The sequence below is a fragment of the Tyto alba genome, unplaced genomic scaffold (genome assembly GCF_018691265.1).
Source record: "Tyto alba isolate M040663 unplaced genomic scaffold, T.alba_DEE_v4.0 Super-Scaffold_7, whole genome shotgun sequence".
Classification (NCBI taxonomy): domain Eukaryota; kingdom Metazoa; phylum Chordata; class Aves; order Strigiformes; family Tytonidae; genus Tyto; species Tyto alba.
In genome coordinates this window covers 42,305,559-42,318,947 of record NW_024881328.1, presented here as the reverse complement: position 1 = coordinate 42,318,947, position 13,389 = coordinate 42,305,559, and the positions used below count along the sequence as shown (strand labels likewise).

Sequence of the window (13,389 nt, the reverse complement as noted above, 5' to 3'; positions counted from 1 at the left end):
GTTGCTGGTTATCACACTGCTGAACTGTACCCAAGTGAGGAGAACTGCTTGGCCAAAACGACTACCATGCATCGAGATCTCACCTGGTGAAAAGGGGCGGCTGGTGGGACAAAGTACCCCCTGCCACATGGCTGCTTCAGCCTGCATTCTCCAGGTCACCCACCAGGCTCCGACTGCATTCAGGCCCTCAGATAGAGATGACCTGAGCTGCCTTGCTTCTCTGCCTCCACATCAAACCGAAGTGGACCTCTGGCTTACCCGTGCTTGGCTGAAAATACACACTTTGTAGTGGATTGAGCAGCTTATCTCGGTATCTCGATGAATGGTAGGAAACATGCAAACAAATGTTGAAATTCAGCTGCAGGGCAAGCTGTGGAGATAAGTGCAGACAGATACAGCTGTTTTTTCTTGAGATCAGCCAGCGAGACAAACTCTCAGAATTGCTCCAGAGGCTCCCCAAGCTTCTGCTCAAGCGTCAGCCTTGAAGTCAGCCCATTTTTATCAGGGAGATGAATGGCCCTCTCTTCCCTTTGCCTGAAGCTTTTGGGTATTTGTCAAGTTCCGTCTTCCTGAGTTGACCCTTTCTCTCATAGTTTTTGCCAGCCAGAAGCATGCACGCCTTTCCGTTACCGTGCTCCCTCCTTCTCTGCAATGGCATGATGGTGGCTGCACAGAAGCAGCTCCCCAGTGAAAAGGCAGAAAGCCCGACACAGACACGGACCCCGCAGACTCTCTCTCGAGGCAAGTGGCTGGGATGTTTGAGGCAGTCCTGAAGCACCCCTGTTTCCCTCTGGCACGGTGGCCAGTGTGCACCTCCCCCCATATACCCGGGCGGGCAAACGTCTGAGAGCAGCGGCAGGGAGATTCCTGTTCCCATGTTCCCATTCCGAAGCAGAAGCCCAGACCTGCCTTTCCCAGCTGAGCTGCTGCTGCTCAGCTTTGCAGAGGCTGAGCTCAACAGGCAGCCCCAGGCTCAGGTCCAAGCTCGGCTCCATCAAGTAAGATCCAGGCAACCTCACACCAAAAAACAGGCTTACATCTCTACCCTCCCTAGCCCCCAGCCTGTCGAGCAATCCCTTGTTCCATTACTGCAGGAAGCCATATGCAAGCAGCCAGCCTGGTTCAGCTCTTTGGGAGGGTGGACAGGTTCAGGAAGGAACTCTGGGCTCCAGCTTTCGAGCCGTTGGAAATACCTGTCTGTAAATCTAATCCACCAGCTGAGCCCTAGCAAGGCTGGGGTTTCCCCCTACTCCCTTATCAGCTGTTTCTTTGCACCTTTCTGCTCAGGGCTCTCCCGGTGCCCACAGACGACCTTGAGGGTCTGGACACCCTGAGGGAAGATGCCTAGTTTGTGTCACCTGATTACACGTGTGGCTCCAGCTCTCAGTTCAGCAGAACATCCTCATCCCTACTGACCAGAAAATTAACGAAGGGTGCTCTCAACAGGCTGGGGAGATGACATTGAATGGGTGCAGACATACGAAGAAGGTTTAGCACGATCAAAATACAGGTAATCCTCGATTTTTGTTATGCCAGTTCCTACGTTTAACTGCACTGAACAAAGCTGTGCTCTGTACCAGGATGCTCAGACTGTGCCTTGTGTCTCGCAAGCAAGATACAAGTATTTTGCTGTATGGTATGGAGGCTGAACAAGCTTTTGGTGAGAACACACGGTTTGGGAGATGAGCAAACGTCCTTGCAGTGCCTCCAGTCTTTCCTTCTCAATGATAGGCCCCTCTGTACGTGGCCGTGGCCACAACACCTCCCTACTAGCCCGGGTGCTTTTGCTCCTCACAATGTAAACACATCCCTGGAGCAACTCAGTGCCTTAACGCTTTGCAAGTGCAGTCTGTAAAAGGTCCGAGTTGCCTCCCCACTCCTTTCCTGCAATGTCGTTTCAGCAAGAAGCCGCTGATGGTTATTCATCACTTGGAAGGGTGTCCTTACAGCCAAGGTGAGCAAAGCAAACCCTTCCAAACAACCTGGCGGATCCGAGTCTTCCTGTCAGTGCTCATTCCTTACAAAGCATTTGAGCATTCGGTGTGAAGCCTTTCCAGCACATGCAAGGAAAGCTGGAGAGACACAAAACTCACTGGGGACCCTTGAGAAGAGTTGGGGAATAAAACAGTTGTAAAGTTTTTCTGGGCAGTAATGTGCTCTAGATCAAAACTTCCATGGCAGAGGCACACTGCTATGAAACAGGCAGGTAGACACCAAGCTTTCCTTTATCCTCTTTCCCACCCCTGATCTCCTGTCAGTTCTCCTTCCTGCATATTCCCAACTCCAGTCCTGGGCGCCAGCAAGCATGGAAATCATCAGCTCGTGTGATTAAAGCTCGGGGAAGTTGCAGCCTTCCTGAAAGAGGCCCTGAAAGTAGACAGTGTCAAGCCAGGGAGGTTAGGCATCCCGCTGCCTGCATTGCATTGCTTTGCGTGGCTTTGACATCACAGGCATCCCGCAAGCAGCGGGAGTCAGACATCAGGACAATTATAGCCTCATGTACACTGATTCACAGGGACTACAACACACCTTTAACAGCGTATTTTCATCTGCGGAGAAAAACCTTAGAAGTGCGATAGTTTACAGCATTTAGAAAGCTCAAATCATCTTCCAGTCTGCTGCCACCTGTTTTATACACTTCCCGCTTATTCTTTCGAGGCCTCCTGCCAAAGCGTGTGTCAGACCACTCACTATCACTTGATAACCTCCTAGGTTACCGAGAACAAAGCGAGGTTGATCTGTTTGGGGAAGTCTGGCCCCACCATTTCTTACAAAACTTCTCTATTTGCTACCCTAAAGGCATGCAACATAAATTGTGCAGATGACTCCTACGCTCTGCAGGGCAGGGCCACAGCTAGCCTGATAAAGCCAAGCCACATGAATTCACGACCCGTTCAGCCACTGGGAACAAAATATGTACACCAGCATTTCAGTTTCTCAAGGACTAAATGTCTTTTGCATTTTACTTTGTGAGAACCACGTCCTCCAAACTTTGTGTGCCATGTGCACGTCGGAAAGTAGTGCCGGTCATTTACTGGTGCATTTAGAATCAGAGTAAGATGATGCAAAGCCATGAAAAACAGTGATCCAGAATATTTTTTTCCACCCAAATAATCTGTTTCTTTTAGCTTTAAGAGAAGCATTTGCTTCTAGCCCACAGATCCAGCAGATGGCCCAGGAGGACTTTATCATGCTCAATCTGGTGGTAAGTCTGTATTTTAAGATGTTAATTGAAATGTTTACTGGAGAGTGGAATAAGTCATATTAAAAGCAGAAACTGATTCACCTCAGACATCTTTGAAACGGTATTTGAAATTCCCTTTTGTCTTCCACTTTCTCTGGGGACTTACAAGGTTTGCAAAACACCACCACAGTTCCTCTTTGGAGAGGGGGCAGGGAGACATTTCCATACCAATAAGTATGTGTGTATGGAAGTACCATTTTGTATACTCCACCCACAGGTAGTATTCTCATACAGGACAAAAATACCCAGCCATCAGACTTTCTGAAGTCTCGTGCCCGGGGCTTCTGTCCTCATCCCCAAGCACCTAGCAGGGGCCAGCTTGGACAGAACAGGGAAAGCCCGTATTTGGTCACACCAGCCCCGTGAGTTGGTGATAGACGAGGCAAGCTCAGCTCTTCAGCCCATTTCTAGCGCGGGGACGGCGACCTGTCACTGAGAGGCCGCCTAACTCCCGCCAGCATTCCAGCAGCCACGACAACACGGCGCCCAAGGGCCACTACATCCCTCGGACCCTCTCCGTGGGTGAGTCTCTGGGGTCAGGGGGATAGCAGGGTGGCTTTTTTTTCTATATAGTCCCCACTGAATTCCCGTTGCTCCAAGTAACAGCCCACGTTCTTTTGAGCGGTGAAGCTGGAAGAATAACCCAGGCTTTCAAAGGGAACAGCCCAAGCAGAAAAAATCCACAAATTGGACCTTATTTCAGAGTACTCGTTTAGCAATCAGGCCTAAAGTCAGGCATCCAAAACCACTATACCATCTTTTTAAAGGCAGGACTGCGACATTCTACTAGTGGAAACAAACATCACTTCTCTTAACAACTAACATACATCCCCTAAGAGTCTGGTCCTGCCTACGTGACACCGAGCCACAACATCTTGTCCTGAATGCTCCAAACCTGTCCTCAGATAAATGACAAACGCTTTGTCCAAGGGCAGAGCAAAGGCCCATCGCTGACCGAGACCCACAACTGCACAAAAGGCAAACTTGCCATCAAACTGCTGGGTGTGAGGGGGACGAGGGGCAATCATCTCGGACCACCAGACGAGGCTTGTACATAGAGGATCTGCTTGTGATGGGTTTCAGAAGTAGAACTTCTTTCATTAACTTACAGCTGCCAAGAGCGCGATGCTTCAAGATGTACCTTTCTGGCCAGAAAAAGGCCAATCAACAGCATTTGAAAAGGCTTTTACTTCACAAAATTATTCATCACCACCCCACTTCACAAAGCTGGAGCTGCTAATATCTTGTACTTCCCCCCCCCCCCCCCCCTCCAAGATCCTTCAATGACCGTTCGAGCTGATCTAACTGGCAAATATGGGAACAGGGTGTACACTTACAAACCAGAAGATACTTTGATCTGTGAGTAAAATGAGCCCTTTACTGATCCCCTTTTAGCCATCTCAAGTTTGTATAAGACAAATGTGGTTCAAGGAAAAGAGTGTAAGAGAATCTTGAGAAACGATGAATCTGTTTCTGCAGTAAAATCTGCTCAAAGCCCTTTATAAAGATGACAAGTAAATTTAGTGTAAGCGCCTTCTGGGGAAAAAAAATCCATTGCTGACTATTTCTGAAAAACTGGGCAGTAAAGTACAGGGAGAGCTGTCCTCCATGTTTGAACCCTGCTGGTGGAGTTTCCAAACACCATGTAAGTTTGGCCCCGAAACCCCACCACTTTGGTTCAAAGCAGATACAGATTTCAGTGCACTGCTGCTCTGCTTCACAACCCAAACCGCTGAAGCTATTTCAATAGCTCTTGCCCTAGGGGGTAACCAATGTTTAAAAATACATATTCTGCAAGGAGTGGGATTAATTCCTACGGGTTGGTGTCTCTGCACTCCCCTCTCCTGGCTGCCCGCTGTAATAACACTTAGAAAACTATTTTTCTGAGGTCTCGATCCCCAGATCACAGGAAGCTGGGATGAGCCAGATTGAGAAGCTAAGGGTTACAGAACAAACACCTTCCTCAGGCAAGCGGGCTAACAACAGTACTGCGATTTGGGTTCACAGTCCTCTTTCCTAGCTTTTCCACTTCAGCAGCACACGCTTTTGCCCGACTCTTAAGAGCTTTGAACCTCATGGGATGCCTGGAGAACACAAAGAGCAGCAGTGCCACCCATGCTCTCCAGCAGATGAACGGGTGTATTCACATGGCACCCTGGCGCTGGAGCTCCGAGCAAAGCCTGGCATTGTAGATACTTCTGCTACCAAGGCAAGTTAGCAAAACAGTCCAAGAGGAAAGAAAATTTCTCCTCCCAAACCAGTGGCTTAATAGCTCCTAGAGGCCAATCGCTAATTGCGGTCAAACACTGTTGCTGAGACAAAATAATCAGTCATTAAAATAAAAAATAATAATAATAATAATAAAAATTAAAGGCTCTTTAAAAGTCGAGCTAGCCAGAGCGGCTTTCATTTCTGACCCTGAGCTGTGTAGATGCAAGAATCTTCCCTGTCATCTTCCGTACCTTCCGTGCTTCCTCCACAGTGATTGAAAACGTGAGACGAGCGCAGATGCTCCCGCACAGCGAGCTCTGAGCCGGGGCAGCGGCCCCGGGAGACGCAGCACCGCAGAGGAGCCACCGTCGCCACAACTCCCCACACCGGGCCGTGGGGACCCAGAATGAGGCACTGACCACTGCTTTTTAAGTAGCAGTTTATCTTAATGACTTCACGAAAGAAAATGCTTCTTTATTAATGATAATCGTAGTGTTTACAAACTTTTCTTTACTCCAATTGGCATAATTCTGGAAAGGATACTTAGATAAATACATTTTCTAAGTTTATCTTGTTTGTGTGCCTAGGTACCGTGTACTTGGTCATTTTTCCACGAAACAATTTGTCTGGGGGTTTTTTAATTCTTTTTTAAAGCCGTAAGTCTTTTAGTCTGAAAGCCTTTCAGTATAATAAGAAAGAAAAGCATGCAATTGTAGTCTATATGAAGAGGTTTTCTATTTGTATTGCTTTGTGAATTGCCACGCTTCTTAATGTGAATTTCAGAAAATTGTTTTACTATTTGTTAAAACTTTTGCTGCATAATTCAACTAACAAAAATAAAGGATCAGCCCATTTCCTTTCCAGATTTCCCTCCCTTGTTCTCCATGTTGTTTTATGGGCACGGCCATAATAAAAAAAATTGATCCTCTGCAGAATTGAGCAAGTCCTTCTTACCACAACCTGGCCGTTAACCAAGTGCATTCGGCCACCAGCCGTGCACAGAGACAAGGATATGAAAAAAATCAAGAATTTGTAAATCACTGCAAGCAAAATCTGACTGGGGAATCTCTGAACAGTCCTACACGCCACCTCGAAGGAAGATATGCCCCACAGGTACATTACAGCTACAGGCGTAGTCGTTCTGCAGTAATACTACTCAGTTTATTAGCTAAATGAGACGAAGAGGTGGCTGTACCTACTTATGATGCAAAAAACCACCCAAAACCCATCACAGCCTGTCCTTGTCCTGAGCATCCAGTGGGAACAAAACGAAGGAGTATCCTTTGCTCTGTGAGCAGAAGGGCTGGTGGGTGGGAGGAGGGTTCAGCTTCCTTGGGCATTAAGAACAGCCGGGAGCTGCTCCGTAAGCACGGGCAGGGCCTTGCAGTCACAACGTGGCTCTGGCCAGCGATGGCAGCGGAATTACACAGAGGTCTCAGCAGCTTCTGCGTGGAACAGAAGAGTGCACGTGTTCAGAGGCGATCGGCAGTTCCCTGCCATCACCGGGGAAAAAGGAAACTGGAGAGGAATTCAAAGGCAAAGGCCTGCGGCACATTGAGCCCCCGGGGAGAAGCCGCAGATAAAAGGGCGAATAAAGAGAGGGATGAGCCACAGGGGAGAAGAACAAGGCTGGGGGTTACCCAGCAGAGGTGGGAGGGCTGGTAGGAGCTCAGAGCAGAGGCAGGAGGGCTGGTAGGAGCTCAGAGCAGAGGCAGGAGGGCTGGTAGGAGCTCAGAGCAGAGGCAGGAGGGCTGGTAGGAGCTCAGAGCAGAGGCAGGAGGGCTGGTAGGAGCTCAGAGCAGGAGGCAGGAGGGCTGGTAGGAGCTCAGGGCAGAGGCAGGAGGGCGGGTAGGAGCTCAGAGCAGAGGCAGGAGGGCTGGTAGGAGCTCAGGGCAGAGGCAGGAGGGCGGGTAGGAGCTCAGGGCAGAGGCAGGAGGGCGGGTAGGAGCTCAGAGCAGGAGGCAGGAGGGCTGGTAGGAGCTCAGGGCAGAGGCAGGAGGGCGGGTAGGAGCTCAGAGCAGAGGCAGGAGGGCGGGTAGGAGCTCAGAGCAGAGGCGGGAGGGCTGGTAGGAGCTCAGAGCAGAGGCAGGAGGGCGGGTAGGAGCTCAGGGCAGGAGGCAGGAGGGCTGGTAGGAGCTCAGAGCAGAGGCAGGAGGTAGGGCCACATGCCACGGGGCGGTCGGAGGGGAGCGAGGAGGCACCTCGCAGCCCAGCAATTTTAGCAAAAGCAGGTGTTTAAGCCCTGCTGATCCCCATCCCAACACAACCACCAGGATCAAAATCTGTTTGGGCTGAGCTAAAGTTCATGGGAACGCTCTGTAATGCAGAAAGTTCTAAATCTGTTAACCACAAAAAGCTGGTACGCCCTTAGCAAGAAACCCACAAACTAGCAAGTGGATCGATGCTCTTACAAGGCCCGAACGCCGAGATCAAACAGGAGCAGCTTGCAAACTCCCCTCAATAAACACAGCTGATGGGTCTCCACTGCCTGGCTGTAATAAAGATCCAGGGAAGGAGCTGTATCATTACCCAGTTCCATCCCCTGCACCATCGCTCTTCCTTCTTGGGGTTTGGACCTGCAGAACACGACCAGTGCCCGCTGAGGGAGAATTAAAGCGGCTGAGAAGGACTTTGCTTTTTAAACTGGCCACTTCCTCCTGCTCCGTGATCGCTGAAGCAAACTGGAATGGGTTAAGAGGGAAAGAAAAAGAAAACACAGTGTTTTCTCACAGTAAGATTCCCAGAGCTGAACGCTTGCTCTTTTACAAGGACTGCCCCAGGAGCAGATACAGAAGACAACCGTTCCTCGGCAATGTTTCTTACTCTATGCACAGCTACGCTCCTCTGGGTGATTTATACTTGAAAAATAGACCAGATTAATGCACAAATATGGAGTCGAAATAACGGGCAGTTAATACTAGACCGTGCTTTCTGAAAAAGAGGAAAAACACAAGCCAAAAATCACTTTAACTTGCATCAAAATCCCAGTCCTCCAACCGAAGCCAGGTCCTTGCACGGTGCAACCCCGGCCACGTTGGGAAACTTCTCGCAGCGATCGGAATGCTGCTGTCTTGGGAACCGATTTGGAAATCAAAGCTTAATGAAAGTTGTTCCCCATCCAGTGTTAGAAACCAATTCATGCTGTTCTCAGTCAACGTATCAGTGAGACATACATAGACAAATCAACTAGACATATATAAATGACTTTTTATTTTGTGAAGAACGCTTGAAAAATAAAGATGAAAGCTTTTTCAGGCTTTGGAATATAACCATCATAAACCGTGGAATCACAAAGACTCTGTTTTATAAAGGTGTTCCCTCTCCCCACCCCCGTTTTTAATGAAGTCTCTCATTGTGGAATGACCCACAAGAGTTTTAAGGAAAAAAATAGGCATTTTGAGCCAACGTTAGGAATATTCCAAGATTGGTTCAGTGCAGGCGCTGCTACATTACACTTTAACAAAGGCACATACTAAAATCCCCAAGTTAGTACTTGGAATCCATATTTCAGTTTCTCCAAACTTCATGTTTTCAGGAAGAGACTAGTGTCATTAAAGGTAGGTGGGAAGGCTGAGCTCAGTACAGCTGACCAGCAAGGAACTGGAGGAATTAAAGTGACAGCAAAGTAAGTGCAATGCAGTGGAACAATCTGCAAACACAAACTTTTCTTGCTTACCTTGGGAATCGGCACGTGCGATCGTTCCGGGCTGGCAAGAACACTTACTGATATGGAAGAAGGTGATGCCAAATAAGGAGGGGAAAGCAACTGGCTGCCCTCACCTCAAGCACAAAATCTACCCATAAAACCAGGATTTCAAGATTCAAGTAAAGCCTACCTACAACTGAAACAGTGAGGAAATTAAAATACCCCCTTCTTGAATGAATCAGCCTAAGAAAGCAGAGAAGCACCTGCTGCATTTTAAAGATATGCACAGAAATAAATAATAACCATATGCTTCAAGGTGCTTTTGATTTTTTTTTTTTCTGATAGCTGTGCGTCAGATTTGTCTTGAAGCTGTCTGAAATACCAATATACCGTTAGCCTATGACAGATCTTACATTAGCCAACATTTTAGTAGTCTGCTGTACTGGCATCTTCTTCTAGAAAACCTTCTACACATACAGGAAACAAGTTAAACATTTACAGTAGTCCCCCCAAGTGACTTGGATTTTGTCCCCTCATTATCACAGATTTAATTAAGGATACTTCAGGCTGTGTTCAAAAGCCGGTTTTGAACAACTGCTTTGCTCATTTCAGAACAGGCTTCTGGCTATTTGTGCAGTTCACTGGGGCTCTGTAGTGTGCTGGATAGCAGACTTCACATGGTAACAGCGATCCATTCGCACAGGTAAAAGCCGCAAAAGCCAAACGAATTTGATGCCACCAGCACATCACTGCTGCACAGAAAAGCCAGTGTGTTATCTTCCACCAGTCCATTTTCACCTTATTCAAAACGTGTTTAGGACCTGATTATAAACAATTAACTCCATTAAGAGTTCGGGTTAATTTGTCACTGCTAGCTGTGCTCAGAGAAAATTCTGAACCTGATGGGAAATTAAGTTATGAACAGTCATGTAACAGCGGGGGAAGCATAGTTTAAGTACTGTAAGAGTTCGAAAAGTTTTGATAAAGATGCTGAAATGTCAGCTTCTCATAATCCCCGATTCCAGCCTCAGGGGTAAGAAAAATATGGTCTCTCATCAGCTACTTATGCGCATTCTCAATCTTGAGATTCAACCTCCCGAGCATTTGGTAAACATTGTACTTAAGAACCTTTGATACTGAGTTCACCTGGCAGTCAGCTGCATACCTCCCCTTCTGCTACAGAGGCTGTGAATCGGCTTTCTGACACCAAGAGAAACATTTTCTTTATCTCAAAGGTAACAAAGAATAGTTGAACAACTGGAAAGGTAAGAAATGAGGGAAGGTCTTCTGAATAAGGGTACCCAAAATAAATACAAAAGCCTTTTTCCTGAGTACAATAAAACCCACTTAAGACTAAACATCAGATCTGCCAATTTTTTCTATCCCTTTTGTCTGTTAATGAACCTTATGGACAACAAGAAAGCCCTGGGAACATTAAAATATACGGTTACTGCACTCTTGTTCCATATCACAAAATGTCTCCAGGTTTCAGAGCTTGACAGCTTCTGAACTTATTCTTTTTTAAGCCAATCTAGTACACTTTGTCCAGAGATTTCCACATTTCCTTCATTCCAGAAATCTGACTCCAGCTACTACAGACTTCGGTTTTTATATAAAGACAAAAGCCAGTTCTGGCATCGTTAGTAACTTCAGTGATCAGAGATGGAAAAAAAATTCTAAAGAGATGATTATGACTGCATGAAAAAACTCAGCAAACTCTGTAGTGATGGTGCAAGACATTAGCATCTGACCAAAAAAAATAAAAATAAAAATAAAAATAAAAATAAAGCATTTAGGGTGATTACAAAACTGTCACCATAAGGTTATACAATATATTAATCCATTTTCTCCTGGATAAAGTGCATTTACCTAGCCTGAGAGTAAGTACCACATTGATAAAGGGATGCTAAAGCACTTCCCAAGAGAGATTAGAAGAAAATCAGAGTTATCCTGAATCCTGTAACCAGTTTGTCTCGGTGATTCTTGAAGACACTTCGGGAAAGACCCTCTGCTGGTCCAGTTGAGGTACTCTATGCCAATTTAGTACGTCGATAGTATGGTCTGGTCAGCAAATCATATCCTGGTGCTATCTGAAAACACCCACATTGATAGAAAGAGCCACTTCTGGTTTACGGTGCTTAATATTCGGCTTTTCCTCACAGAAAACATGGTCCTGTAAGCGTTCGGCTTGCCGACTAGTAAAGTAAAAAAAAAAAAAAAAAAAGGAAAATTAAGATGCTTAATATTAGTGTTGAGCTTTAGCACCAAAAGCAGCACAAGCCTGGACTGGAACCTGATTTCCACTTAGTTGTAGGAATGACACTGCAAGCTCACACTTGCAACCTGTGCAGGGCCAGTGCAGCCAAGGAGCTCATTTTTTATCTCCAGAGGCAGGGACAAATGCTGCAAGAGGTGGGGAAAAAAACAAAAAACCAAAAACAACACAAAAAAACACACAAACAAAAAAACCACAACACAAAAAACAAACCACCCACAACGAGGCTCAGTGTAAGAACATAGCACTTAAAGCCAGGAGTTTAAATTACCTGAGCACTTCCTTCAGGACTACAGGAACTGTGTGCTTTGAGAGCACTCAGCTAGCACCGTCCCAAAAAATTATCCAGGTATCAAGCTTGTCTGAAAAGCCACGGTTTGCATATTTTAAAGAAAAATTAATGTAAACACTCAATACCTTTTCTTTTTTTCTAACGCAAGCTGCCTTTGTTTCTCTTTTCCAACGTCATCTCTCACTGTGCTGAAGTCCTTAGTGTCATCAAGGAGAAGGTTCTGTTGTGAAAAAGGATTTATTTGGTAGATGAAAACTGTAAGGTCAGACTATTTCCCACGTGTTGCTCAGTTTACACAATTAATTTTCAGAGCATTTCCTCTAACTAGTTTTACAGCAATTAACTTGAAGTTAACTAAGTGGGAAAGATTCAAAAAGGCAAAGAAGTTTTTTCAATTCCTCTCTCTAGTTTTTGCATTTAGCAGTGAATTTGCCTTATTCAGAGATTTCTCTCCACAGTGTAATGCAACAGGATAGGACATCAGACTATTTTCCTACTGCTTTAAAACCCATCGAGTATGCTCTTCCAGAGGTCTCCTAAATAAGCCTTATTGCTAATTCAGAGCTCAACATGCTGCTGTGTAATTCTTTTTTAAATAATTAAATAGATCTGTACTAATTGTTTGGAAAATGTGATGGGTTTAAATTTACAATACTGTTCTTGGATTTTACTCAGTTGGAAAAAAACAAACCAAACCAAAACAATAGTCAATAAAATGAGGGCACAAAAAAAGACTTGGTTTATCCTGGATAGTGTTCAAGCCCAGAGCAGAAAGTGACTGCTTGCACTGGCTGAGCACTGCACAAGAGCCTTTAAGCTATTTCCCTCTAGTGCCAGTACTGAGATACAAAGAGAAAAAGCATGAAACTTCCAGTCAGGTTGGTTAAGAAGAGGAGAAAAAGAAGAAAAAGCACCAGTGGCAACAAATTTCCTATCCACACAATGTGTTGTCCAGATTCCCAAACCAGTACTTTCATAGAGATGTAGCAGGATGCAAGAAAATCAAGAAGAAATTAAGATACTGCAAAGGGGACAGTGCCTGAACCTAATCTTCGTGCAACAATTAAAGCCAAGTTAATTCACCTTCACCCCGATGATATCTCCATCTTTCAGGTGATAGGGTGCTGACTGTAAACTCTCCTGTTTTTTCTTCCGTTTCCTCTTTGAAATTTGCTGGGTCTGAATAAAATCAAAGCAGAAGATTCATACATGGCAGATTTCAGAAATTTGCTTAAATACGTACGCTCAAGAACTGCAGCACAAACCAACACACACTCTTCTCAAAACAACACTTCGATTCTGTCATTCCAGATCTTACCCAGCTAGATATTGGCAGCCACTCAAATTTTTCAGGGAAGTATTTGGCTATTTCAATTTTATCTACAGGGAGAAAATAGTGAGAAGCCACTCGTTGCCTCAGTGCCCAGGCTGTGCATTCTTTGGAGATATCCCACACCAAATCCATGGAGTCATAGTAGTCCCTCTGCCCTGGTATGCCCATCTGGACTCGAAGCAGCAGTTCATGGGGGCTGTCATCAGGCAGAGAAAAAAGACCGTTCTTGTGAGTCATACTTTCAGAATCCCGAATTCCCAGTCTTCACTCCCTCCTGCCCTCCCTTATTTTTGTTTGTGGAAAGCAAAAAATAAGCCCCAAAATCTTCTCACATACTGACATCTGTAATCCTGACAGAGAGCACTTAAGTGAAAAGCTGCTCAATCAA

At 45.9% G+C, this 13,389-nt stretch overlaps 2 protein-coding genes across 3 annotated transcripts in view; one reads left to right on the top strand and one right to left on the bottom strand.

Annotated features, from left to right (window-relative positions):
* The first annotated feature begins 611 nt into the window (after positions 1–611).
* Positions 612–5,776, top strand: LOC104367548 (anterior gradient protein 3-like). Its single transcript, XM_009974700.3, has 7 exons — positions 612–741; positions 1,447–1,510; positions 1,902–1,954; positions 3,129–3,205; positions 3,703–3,766; positions 4,520–4,603; positions 5,727–5,776. The coding sequence occupies exons 1-7, from the start codon at positions 612–614 to the stop codon at positions 5,774–5,776; spliced, it is 522 nt and encodes a 173-aa protein (XP_009973002.3).
* A 2,874-nt stretch (positions 5,777–8,650) lies between these two features.
* Positions 8,651–13,389, bottom strand: part of USP40 (ubiquitin specific peptidase 40) — a 41,107-nt gene continuing 36,368 nt past the window's right edge. For both annotated transcript variants that reach the window (XM_042784114.1, XM_042784115.1), the window contains 4 exons: positions 12,987–13,197; positions 12,752–12,847; positions 11,794–11,888; positions 8,651–11,296 (listed from right to left, as the gene is read on the bottom strand). In XM_042784114.1, the coding sequence (XP_042640048.1) occupies positions 11,188–11,296; positions 11,794–11,888; positions 12,752–12,847; positions 12,987–13,197 (511 nt within the window). In that variant the 3' untranslated portion in view covers positions 8,651–11,187. The remainder of the gene's footprint in view (positions 11,297–11,793; positions 11,889–12,751; positions 12,848–12,986; positions 13,198–13,389) is intronic.